Raw genomic sequence first — 14,244 nt, forward strand, 5'->3', positions numbered from 1 at the left:
CACTTAAATGTCAAATTTATGAACTTTATGAATAGTAAGTATCTATATAAGTATATATAACTTATATGATAGAAGTTTTCAAGCCCTAGCTACACAAATGTTTATAATAATATATAATACATTTTTTAAACATTGTATATTTTACATTGTACAAAATGTACACAAGCGACACTGCATCTCATTTTATTTAAACATGTAAAACAACTAATAAATATAGATCGATACATTTTTTACTGTAACTATCTCGGGATAGATTACATTTTTTTTTTTTAGTATATAGTTTAAACCTACTTATATTTATATTGTGTACATAATATTATAATACTTAAAAATAAAATAAACCACAGAAATAAAAACATTTGGTATAAAAAATGAATGTAATTATTATCGTTAAAAATTGTAAATCGATTATAATTTTGTGAGATACTTAGTAGTATGTAGGTTCAATTACATACTCGACGTGTACGATTAAGGGCAATTGTTGCATATACATAAAAAAAAACATAAAAACAAATGTTTAATCATACGGTTTATGGTCTGTATAATTTTAATTTTTAGCAAACAAACGTTTAATTAGATGTGTGATTTAAAAATTAGCATACTATTACATTAAAGCTTATCATTATAATATTTACTTGTGTTGTTGTATGTATGATGTATCTATACACTGTACATAGCACATGGGTTGTTAAAAGATTACATCTGTATTATAAATGTTATGCCCCTTAAAAACTTGATTGATATTATAATAATGGAGATAGCTGGTTTTATTATCGCGAACGTAACTTATTCACGAATTATTCGTACTTATATTATAGTTATATGTATATTATTATTATAATTTATAATATATACTTTCTTTTTGATTGTATTTACGATAAAATGAAATTCAGCTACCTGTGGGGACTGGGGATTGTATATTTAAAAACAAGTGCGAATTAGTATTTATTTATCTTAGTTTACAACTTTGAAAAATTAACAAATGTAAAGAAAAATACACAAAAACACCGATTCTCACGAAAACGTACATTTCCAGTTATTATTACTTGGTGTTCCATAAAATAATATAATGTACTTCCGTTAATATAACGTATTAAAAAAAAAAAAAAATATACATTTTTATTATCTTAAGTCTCACATATTATGGTATATTATACGCATTTTGTCAAAAACATAAATATATGTACAAACAAATGTCCGACTATAGGTATTTCAAGCATCTCACTTTAAAACGATGCAATTTTATTTTAAATTATAAGTATTTTTTTTATTGAGCTTGAGCCCGGCAACTAAGCCCATTATAGCTATTGTTGTTTTGTTTGTAGATTTTTGTTGCCAGGGGAAGGAACACATGTGTGTTTGTTTTGGCAGAATTTTTGATTTGGGCACCCGTAGGTCTCTGCCATGCCCGGGTGGGAGATGGTGGCACTTTTTCTCCGGACACCGTGACTTGCCCGAAAGAAAATGCCACCCATGGCCGAGGTATCGAACCGGCGTCGGTGTGCGTCGCAACCGACGTCTTAGTCCGCTCGACCACTCCATCCCCCAAATTAAGTATTTATACCGACGAAAAGATTCATTAATTAATGAAATATATGATTATTATTTTGTTATTATGTACGTTTTCGATGATAATATAATGTATCATTATAGTATGTATATACTTTCTAGTTTTATATTTGTTGTAAGAACTATACTATTTTTCTTTTGGATGATTGATATTATTTATTACTGTTTTGTGAATGCGTGTTGTAAATGCTAATAAATTTTACATTATCGTTTATATACGTTTTATTAATGGGACTTCGTGATTTTTCTAACAATTACTATTGTTTTAGTAGAAAGCAAAGAGAGAAATGTTATTTTTTTTTAAATTAGCGATTTCGTGAATACGACCAGATGTTCAAATAGAATGGTTAGGAAAACACACAACTGAAGACAATGTCTGTTGGGTGATTATTATTACATTAAAACTATACAACTGTTTAGAGTGATATAGCAAGGTGCATAATGTAAGTACTTGCCGAGTTACGTTATTTTATTCAAATAAGACATTTTATGAATTAGGCAATTTGTTTTGTATTAATTTTAAGCATGAAATTATGGATATGTACCCGAATTAAATTCACCCCGTCGGAATTGACTTCTTTTCCAGTTTACAGTGATTCGTTAATCACTGTAAACTTTCTATAAGCATATATCCACTGTTAATTATTGTGGTTTTTGACCGACCCACGCGTGGCATATCCTATACATTTTATAGACATTACCCTAAAGTCATATTAAAAATCCTTATTAAATACAGGTATATAATATGTATAAGCCCGTGGGACGGACGGACAGAAATCTCGGAGCTCGTAAAATATTAAAAATAATTGGCGTTTAATAAATGAATACTATTAATACAATATATTATTATGTTTTTATTATCTATACCGTCTATAATATAATGTATATATATATATATATATATATATTATATTACGTCAAATAGATAGGTGCCTATATCCATTTTTGTATTAATTTTTATTTATTTATTTTTTAATACCAATACTTTTTATTTATTATACGATTTGTAACCGATGGCGGTATGCACGTGGACTGTATGAATATAACATAATAATATAAGTGCGTGCGTTAGGTATGTATATGATAATATTTTGTTGTTTTCCGATTCATCCTAACTTTTGCGAATGAGTATTATAATTTGATGTTTAATTCATGGCATAATTTATGCGGAATAGCGTTGTGAATGTATAATTATCTTATGCGACTACTACCTTCCTGCAAATATTACATTATATATGATTGTACACGCCAATATAGAAATACTCGACGTCTGCATAACCATCAACATTAAGAGTCGAAGAATAAACCAAGACTATAATGCTGAACGTAATTTTTTTTTCATATTTTATCTTAAATGTTGTAATATGTAATTACAAAATTTTCTAATGGTCTGTAATTATCAGGTATATTTTTTCTTACAACCAGTGATTTTAAATGTCACTATTTACTGTCGTAAGTGTATTTTTTTAAATTGATTTCGTTATTAAATTCAAGGTATATTTAATGCGTATTATGACTGTTGTATTCAAAACATGAATTTATTTAATTGGATATGTACTATTTGTATATCTATATTTATAGGTTATCTATAATATACCTACCAGCAGGTACCGCTAGATACTTTTTGTAGCAATGATTTTTTTAGGCTGACGAGTTTCAATGTTGAACAAAGAATACAAAGAAAATATATCATACTATTTATAGTATACCTACTGTTTATAAAACTAATTTGAAGTAAAAACAATGCAGTTTTGTAAAATAAATATGTGGTTATAGAAATCCTTCAACCATAGAATATGCTAATAATTATATTTTGTTGATAAATCTCGTGTTTTTTGGTCGATGCACAAGAGAATGAGTGTAAAGTTGTATTGTAATCTATGAAAGAGAAACTACACGCATTATTTTTAATAGTATATTAATAATAATTCCAACTTGTGAATTTACAACAAATTTATAGACGCATATAAATTACCGATAAGCGCATATACCTAACATATATTTCAATTATAGCTTTTCCGTAAGTAATCCAGCGTATGCAGGAGCCAGTAGTCGATGTAATATATTTTAATGGTATATTAAGTAATTATCACTTAAACTCGTGAAACAATAAAAATGTTAGATCCATGCTAATTTATTAATTTTACTGTGATCCCTCGTGTGCGGTAGTCGATGCATTTAAAGTATTTAAAATCTAAATTAGGTACGTCTATCCTGCGATTTTAATTTATTTCTATTTACTTTGCAGTCAAACAAATTAACATTCACCGTGGGTTTATAATGCATAATCTTGTTGGTTTAAAAACTGGACGTCTATTAAAGCTTATACAACTCACAGATTTTTACGATTTCCACGAAAATGTTTACGGGCATAACGAAGCGATTATATAGACTTGTTCCATTTAATAACCTTTAAGTCGTTAAAAAATATATATTTTTTAATACATAGTTGTATCTTAACTAAATAACTATCTATGCAATTTGTAGGCATATTGTATTCTATTGAAAGAAAAAGAAAATTAAATATAATTGGTATAATTTTACTATTTATTAGTATTATTATTATACCTACTCTGGTGACGTTAATATATTATTTTATGACAACAGCCATCAGGCGTAGGTATATGAATTTGTCTACACATGGATTTTGATCACTTGATCAATCGATAGAGTATGTAACTGATTTCGTATTCACTAGGCATAAGGTATATTCTGTATATTTGATATTATTTTATGATGTAAGCTTCGTAGTTACTTGTCTCCAACGACTCCAATCTATTGCTGATAATAACCATTAGCACTAGTATTGTTCAGATTCCGTAGTTTATAGGAAATTACAATATATTATACAGGTATATAATATAATATGTTATATTTATATATTATGTTTATTACTATATTATGAACTGTATTGCTACGGAAGCTGCTGCAAACGCTCGTCGTTCGTCGATGACCTGCACAGCGTCGAGAATACGTGTGCCCAGTGGGCAGGTTAGGCTATAATATGCCTGCCCACAATATGTTTATATAGAAACTGTACACAATAAGCTTAACCATAATAAATATATTATACATATTATATACGGTGTTATGTAAGTAGTATTTGAAAATATATACCCGCTTCAGAGGTCATAAAATCACGACTCCGGGTATCTCGATGAACATTATTCACGTGTAAGTAAATATAACCTTTTAGTATCGGGAACCAGCAGTAGCAGAGTTCAATGTTTTCCCTTACTTTTTAAAATAAAAAGGTCTCGGTGTGGGTGAGGTTCTATTATTATATTATATTAGTTAAAATTGTTATCGATATTATAAATATATTGATTTGTTCGCCCTATGTCATCTGCCTGGAGAGTCGTAAGTCGTAACAGTTGTCCGTCCGGCGTCCACGACATTATCATTAAGCAATATATATTATAAAATGGTGTATAATATATACCTTTTTGGAGGCGCAATGGGCACGCGTGCAGTGCAGAAATTCACATATATTATACATTTTATTATAAACGCGTTTTATATAGACAGAGGAAAACAAAAGGAAAAATTATTCACGTCACGGTAGATCCGTCGCACATTGTTTACGGCACACAATTATTATATCGTTATAAATTATTATTATGATATAATATTATAATATAATAAACCGCACGACTACGACAACAAATATATTGCGGGCGGGTGAAGAGGTGCAGCGTGCACGTACCAACAAATATCTCGACAACTATGCGAATCGTATTAATTTTATTCGACTTGCGCTAGTCGTCATCCGTGTAGATGTAAACCCAGCGTGTCAATTACTGTTGGAAAATATATACGCTAAACGTAGTCTTAATTTAATTTACTAGCCATATACAATACAATATCGATCTACCTCTTTTTCCACGAACGTATGACCCTCCTAATATGATATATTATATTGTACTAATTTTATCGAATATAATATGACCGGGGACAATTAATAAAGCCACGACACTGACACACATAGGTATAAAATAAGAACCTGGTACACGTAAGTGTGGTAATGGGTTGGCTTGACCGGGATGCTTATATATTTATTATAGCGAAGTGATTAAAGTGGTTACAATTTTTTGTTTGCTTATTCTCAGTAAGCATAATAATAATGTATAGTTATGGTGACCGTTGGTTATGCGCTTCCTTCTATGGACATGTGCCTGACAGTTCTGGCAACAAAAAAAAATTGACTAAATGATAGTGTGTTCCATTCCGGTGTGGGTTCCTGCGCTACTTATTGTTCGTTATACGATATCAGTCAATATACGAAACGATTTCCGAAACCGCCTTGCGGAAAGTTCGACGAACGCGTTTACGGAAATCGCCAAAAAATATATGAATAAAAAACACAAAAGACAAAAACCGCGACGCGGTGTGTTGTTGATATATAATATTAATATAATGTATAAAAGACCAAGGCACAAAATATAGAAGAACGTGATTCTCGAACGCATATTGTTATATTGGTGTTACGTCATATACACGCGCGTAACGTCTTAAATGAGCTTCATTAAGGCAGAACTATATAAGTCATATTATTATTATATATAATATATATGTATTAAAATATGATATAATATAATATTATTATTGTTGTCGTCGTCATCGTCGTCGACTGTGTTGCGCCGGCGAGCAATAACATTCCAGTCCAGAGATTTTTGCAGTAATGAAATTATATATTATATTTTATCGTTAATGTGTCGGATGTATTACGACGTATACTACTGCAGCAGCGTATATATAATATTTTTTATACGATATTATTATAACAATACAATGTTGTTGCAGATAGGTTCTGTATATTATTATAAAGTATAATAATACGCGTTGCTAACATCGGTGGAGTGTGGACGTTTAAGAAAGTTTCGATATGAAAAGCTGTGTACGCACAGTACAATATAATATTATTGTTGTTGAAAGCGTCCGGGGCATTTTATATCTTAATATTATTAGAATTCATTGCGCCGGGTTATTTATTATTGTATTTTTCTTTATTTTCTGCGGAGAGATGTTGACGTCTCTTACGTCTCCGAACGGTATCCGACGGAATAGAATAGAACATAATGATGTAGCATTGTACATAGGTATTTTGTACATTGTACGTGTGGATGGTGATCTGTTTAAATTTGCGAAATCGTACAAAAATCGTATGATGAAAAAATTAACGAAGCTGGTTTAATTGATTATCATCCATTTATACAATATGTACGAGGTACATTATTAACAAGTAAATACAAATTACTATACTATACCAGGTTACTTATTATGACTATTTTTCGAACTTATACATATATTATTATTATAATATTTAGTTGCAACCAAATCGGCCAAACAGCGTTTTCCCGTGATTTTTAATAATATCTATAAAGATATAATAATATATGAGCTTGCGTGTCTTAAAACCGAAATAAATAATAATATACAATATTAAAACTCCGTTATATTCAGAATTATAATATGTACCTACGTATGCGTATGAGTTGTAATGACTAACAAGTCAATAGCACTTGTACATCGCGTATAACTAGTAACTACTTTATTTGCATACGTAATTTGACGATGATTTCAAACGTTTGCTAATATCCGTCCGCGGTATTGATAATGTCCAATCCTATACAGATTGCACTTTAATAATTATTATATTATTGTAATGTATCAGCCCTAGGTGATTCCGGATGAATGACGACTTACGAGGTACCTACTGGACTCCCAAGTTAATATACACATTCCATACCGTAGCTACTTATTATATATTAATAAAATAACTATAAAATATTCCATTCGATTGCGTTTTGGACATCATTCGACCGCGGTATATTATTATAATCCACAGCGAAGCCGCTGATCCAGTGAATAATAACGCACATATATATATTATTATTATGTATATAAAAGTGAAATAAAACCATGATACAACAACATTTGTTCACAGTTTAACGGAAATAAACAGGATATCGTATGACGCGTGTTATGTCGTTTTCGTATAAAATGTATATATAATATTTTCGTGCATCGCTTTGTTCATTTGAGAACGCAATATTTTTCACGATCACATTTTCGTTAACCGTATAACTGTACCGCGCGGGTAATAATTGAAGTCTTCAAAACTCGAGAATATACCACATAATTTATACGAACAGTAGGTAATAATAACGATATTTTGTATGGTGGTTGAAAAAATAGATATTTTTGTGATATCCTGTGAGTTTTATTTGTTTAGATTTTTTCTCCGCAGAATGATATGCGATTCTATTACAAAATAAATACCTACCTACACACGTATTTGTGTGACGCGTTTACCTACGACCGATGAGCATTTATTGTTTGAACTTGTCGAACGCCGACTGAAATGAAACGTCATCGTCATCCCAAACACAACGGAAGTGTTTAGTTCCCGTGTTGCGAATCGAGGTTTTTTTTATTTATTCATTTCGATTATCATCTGCCACTATAGATCTGGTGTAGCTATAAATCACGACGGTCGCCCATATAGACGATCAACACCGAGATTTGTTGAGATGTATTTAGAGTTTTTTTTTTTTTTTGTATATTTTTTGCTCGGATTACCGCCGGTAGGTATTTAAATGCGAGTCGGGAGAAACGTTTAGTTTTTTACACATATATATATATATATATATTATATGAGTAGCGTACTCTGTGGGAAAAATTCAATAACGTTATGAATCGAACACTGCTAATAAAAAACTGCATGACGACAATGATTCTTGCATGCGTATTCTTGGTATATTATTATTCTATCTTGCGGACGCGATAAAAACGAATCACGTTCACCCGTCTATAGCTATCTCTCTCTTTTTTTTTATCTCTGTCTCCACCACACACACACACACACACACACACACACACACATACTAACAAAGTTAAGCCGGGAGATCCGAAATTGGTGCGAAACGTGGCGGCGTGCGTGGTGTCGTCGAAAACTGAAAAGAAAAACAGCGGAGGCCGACGCGATGTTCCGATGTCCTATGTATACAATATAATATTATGTATTATTATAATATCGTTTCAAGACGATTGCGAGGCAATATCCTTTGTGTACGCGTATACCGGAAGCGATCGGTGTACCTACCTCTACCAATTTGATATAATACATAATATAAATATACACAGATCCAAGTAACACCGTGACAGATCAATCGACATTCCACCGACGCGGGTACATGCGACTCTATGTATATCTTACCTATGTTGTAGTATTATGAAGGTATACGATGTGTATAATAATAATATGTAGAAAATAAAAACTACGACATCGTGGACAAATAAAAAGACCGAGGGATCAATACTTGTTAAAATACTTGTTTGTTTCTTCCTTTTTCCACAGTCTCGTTCATTTCTATTTTCTATCACACGTGGCACTTATTCCACTCGTTCGGTTCCTCTCTGATACCGTGGCCGCAGACTCGCCACATAGGTTTTATCTTTTTAATCATATTATATACAAAGTGATTTTTTAAACATGTTCACCCGCATTTTTTCCTTTAATATAACATTTATTTTTAGACTTTTTATGTAAGTATACATAGTAAAGACCATATTTTCAAATTCCTGATATTTTTTGTATTACTTAAGGAATGGGGATACATCAAAATTCTCAAAAAAATATCTGCTAAACAATTAAAAGTGAAAAAGGGAGGTTCCTATTTGAAAAACAGAAGTTTGTATTGTCACAGGATAATCCTTGAGTGGTACGAAAAAATCTCAAGTATTCGAAAATATGGTCTCTATTTAAAAATTCTAAAAATCAAAATTTGATTATATGTATAGTTTAAGCATACAAATGGGATGAACACGATTAGAAATTCACCTTGTTTATGTATATAATGATCTATTATATCTATGTCATCGACGACACCTACATGAACGATAGAATAAATGATACAATGTGCGATATATCGCAGACTATAACAATATAGTATGTGGATATAATATGATCATGTAGGTAAACATTATATTGTATTATAAAAATATAATATCATACCGCTAAGTTCTGGATACCTCTGTTAAAAATATTGTTGTTATTGTTATTATATCTGATCGAGAGGTTGGCGCGGACACGAGCCCGAGACTTATCGGGTACTGCTAATCGACGACGGCGGCGGGTGGTGTTATGTAAACTCCGACCCATAAGCATCTGCACGCTAAATCGTCGTCGTGCACACGATATTACATATAAGTTACCTTAACAATATTATTATATTATATTGTATACTTGCGTATGTACATATTTATATACCGGGTGATTCGTTTCATAGTAAGCTCTCATTATCACGTAATCTGTTCACGTTTTCAAAACGTTTCTTCTTTTTTAGAAAACCCGAATGTAAATCTTTCGTTTTTGTATTCTTGAATTTTTACGATTCTTATCATTATGAATTTTTAAGTTTTATACTCATTTAAATGATAGCATAGGTAGAATATTGTTCAGACTAGGAATATGAAATAAGTAATAACAAACATATGATAATAAAGGGGAATTTAAAAAACCAAACTTTAAGGATTATAGCGATAAAAATGATAAAAACCAAATAAACAAATTCAACATTATCATAATAATATTTCAAACAATTCTTAAAAAGGATATATTTAAAAAAAAATAATGAACACATCTCGAGATAAATTAGCGTCTGCTGCATTTTGAAATAAACATCCTGTATACACTGCGTAAGAGGCCTTATAATGCACTAGTGTTAAACAGCGTCACGCGGCTGCCAAGAGTGTATAGTCATAGGTAGTTTATAATATCTAACTGGAGCACTGCTTTTACTTTTGATCGCTTTTGAAACGTTTCGCGCTCGACCAGCCTACAACACTACACAACACATATATTATCATAAGTCATAACATTATTGCGGTATAGGTATACACTATGGCAAACGAAGTCTCATAGGACTTTTGGCGTGTGAATCTCACCCAAACTTCTGTCAAAACGCTCGTCTGTTTGATTGTAATATTATATACCTGGGCGTGGACCAACTGATGTGTGGACAAAACCAATAGAACTCCGTGCCCCATATCATTAGAACTTACCGATAATGACTTGGCCGCATCCAAGTTGGGTCCAGCGAGTCAGCGAGAGTATATTACTATATTTTACCAACTTTTGATTATACAGTATATGAGCACAAAAACAAAATCGGTCGCTCCGCTTGTATATTCAAGCAAGTACCTACGATAAGGTGCGTATAATAAACAATAATATATGGATATCACGGAACAGCAGTCAAAATAATACGCAACGTTAATCGACCAAATTGGTTTGTAAATTTAATAATATGATTAAGCAACAGTATAATAATATTATGCAGGTATTAGATAGGATTATAGTATTATACGAACATTTCCCAGATAATTTCAGATTTTACTTATTTGTACCATATATAAACAATAATGGGTACATGAACCGTAATTCATGATATACTTTATTATATTATATTATTATAATACCTGCTACCTATGAATAGTCATAACTAATATCGTTACAACAACAAATTTAATGACAAAACTGTGTTGATTTATTTTTTCAATTTTGATTACTTCAATAGGATGGGACTACATTTTGGCTGAAGATATAAGTATTGACTCAAATAATAGAACAAAGTATAATCCGATTTATAAAAAATATGGTTAAAATAATAAAACAAACAAATCTTTCCAATAATATTTCACGCAACACTATTAAGTTAATACCTTTACCTAATGCTTGTCAAACGTTCAACATTACAAATGGTTTTGAAAATTATTTGAAGGGACTAAGGCGCTAACTCCCCGGTAATAATATCCCTCATCTCCCGACTCGAGTGTCAAGCCTGTAATACACCCATAAAATACCCATACCTAACATTCGTTAAAAACGTATGTGCTTTACAGATATTTCATCCAATGACTATAAATTATATTTATTCCAGTCCGGCGTCCGCACTGGCAGCTGATCCTTATATATAGACACTTAAGTGCGAGTTAACGTTTCTAAACGTTTGTAATTGTTTTCGTGTATATATCTCTATCATCATAAACATATTATATATTATAATATACATAATACGGTCTTGATTACAACAGCCGGACCACCGGCCGCATTGTTTTCCCGTGAAACAGTGACGCCCATCTCCGGCCCCGGAGAAATGCAAAACCCTCGCGCGCGTGTGTGTTGCAGTTTTGTTATTTCTATTGTTTTTTGTTTTGCAGATTTTTTTTCTCCTTCTCGTCCTCTCTTCGTGATATTTGTCCCGGACGTTCCCACGAATTATGCACCAAAACTAGATTCTCTTTCGACGAATCCGCCGTATGCGCTTTCTACAATAATAATAACAATAATTAATAGTATAATATAATATTATTTTATGTACATATAGACATATAGTATAGTACTGTAATAATAATGTTATTATCACCGTTTATGTACGCCACTGTACCTGTTGCAATTCCGACGGCGGTCGAGCTCCGATGACCGACGATGATCGCATGTGGTGTAAATAATATTATAATTTATATGTAATGATAAAATAATCAATAATACGAATTATAACGATACCTACACAGAGAAACCTTTCCTGACGTCTTCTTCTACGCATAAAATGCAAAATATATAATATGATGATTGCGCGTACCGACACACAGCTCCTGCAGCTTTTACACAACGAGATAATAATATTATATTCTAACCGAAAATAAACCATTTGTCTAGTATTTCATAGTTTATATTATTATAGTGTCTATAATATGATTGTGTGTTATTGTTACAGATGGAATCGCCAGGAACGTGGCGAAGACCAACGGGGTCAGGCCAGAGGAGAAGATTTCCACCGTGTCCAGGTAAGAACCAATACAAATATATTATATAATATCATATACTGTTGATATAATACGTGTTGTTTACACGCGTGTCTATGTAAAAAAAAATAGTATAATAACAACGTGATTGCGGCTGCACAGCATCAAGGTCAAATGTTAATATTTCCGTCAGTGTTCACGAAATCGTTAATTCGCATTATCAAACATTTCATTTGGGAAATTTTTGATATACCTACGTACGTTTCCAAAATGAAATTACAAACTTTAATTTAACACCGAATATACCTACAATTAGTTTTGAATAACCAAAACCCCGAAATCGTGTGTACACAAAGTTCACTATATTATACGTTTTAAAGAATGTATAAACAAAATAGAAAAACGCTGCACCTGTAGTTATATACGGTGAATATTATATACATTATTATTATACCGCGGTTTGTAGCGCTGTTGAAACACAGAACTTGAGGTTTGACCGGTGGTGCATTGTTTTGTAAAACTATAATGGTTGAATTGTAGTGTTGCATATTTTGCTTGTAATATTCAATTTTTTTTCTACACATTATCAAAGTATAGGTACCTACATTGTATGTTGTAGTTATAATGCCATTTTACAATTGATATGGTGGTGTGGTTTACAACACGATAGAATGTTAATCACAAACGATAGGTAGGTATATTGATTGGAACTCGTTTTTTAGCTCGTTGTAAAAATTGCATATTATTATTATTATACACTCTGGTGAGTACCTGACAGTTATACAATTTTAATGCTTTCGGACACGTTGAATAGCTGAACGCGTAGTCCCACCTATAATAGCAGAGTAGGTACTTATACTGCCGCGGTGGCAAATTGCGGGATGGGGCTAAATTGGCCAGTGAATTGTTTTTGAATGTGTGTGTGTGTGCGCGCGCGCCTTGCGATCGTGGTCGAGAGTATACATAATATATATCGAGTAAATTGTTTCGATATGATAGGTCTGCGTGTGTGCATGTGTTCGTGTGTGTGATGTGTGCACCATGTTATTTATTAGTTACCGTAACCACAGACCGTCAGATATTATTATTATAACGTACGTGTGTACATATATGTATACCCGCAGACCCAAAGTTAGTGATGGCCGTCGTATACGCAATGAGGTCAACGTTTATATTGTGTATTATTATATTGACCATTATTGTGAGCATTTATACACACAAATAATATGTATGACGTATCGAACGTATATTATGTATAGGTATAATACCTATACCCATTTAAAATATATATATATAATAAGTACCTATGGGGAATAAATTAAACCTATGCTCAACATATTATGTACATATTATACTTACAACTCAACTCGACTTTTCATCTAATATATAATATCATATACAAGTATTTTACGTTAGAGTATCTAAGAAGGCACGTGCGTCGCTATAACACGCTGTATAATATTGTATCGGTCTCTTAAACTTTTGAAACCGAGCCCGCGGCCATCTTTGCACGTTATTCGTAAACATAGTAATAGGCCGGTATACCGGTATACATTAGGCTTTCGGCAAGCGCATTCGTATCCATCGTCAGCCCTACATGCTCTGCAGATTATGTTCCTACGATATAATATTATAATATATACCAGCTATAATATTATGCATATCGACACGACGACGCCCGAAGTGATAGAGACGATACCATTATTATATCACATACATAACATTATATTATATTATACACATCGCGTATACATAATATAATATGTACCTATATTACATATTACGGACATCGACCGCCACTGCGGACGTCTTAACAATATATACCTATCGCATACATAGATAGGCACCGAACGGCACGGAACGCAC

The 14,244-nt window shown here is 32.0% G+C and overlaps 1 protein-coding gene across 2 annotated transcripts in view; it reads left to right on the forward strand.

Moving 5' to 3' along the window:
* Positions 1-14,244, forward strand: part of LOC100162916 (calpain-1 catalytic subunit) — a 99,993-nt gene that overhangs the window by 39,215 nt on the left and 46,534 nt on the right. For both annotated transcript variants that reach the window (XM_001944312.5, XM_016804364.2), the window contains one exon: positions 12,351-12,420. In XM_001944312.5, coding sequence (XP_001944347.2) covers positions 12,351-12,420 — 70 coding nt within the window. The remainder of the gene's footprint in view (positions 1-12,350; positions 12,421-14,244) is intronic.

The sequence above is a fragment of the Acyrthosiphon pisum genome, chromosome A1 (assembly GCF_005508785.2).
Source record: "Acyrthosiphon pisum isolate AL4f chromosome A1, pea_aphid_22Mar2018_4r6ur, whole genome shotgun sequence".
NCBI lineage: Eukaryota > Metazoa > Arthropoda > Insecta > Hemiptera > Aphididae > Acyrthosiphon > Acyrthosiphon pisum.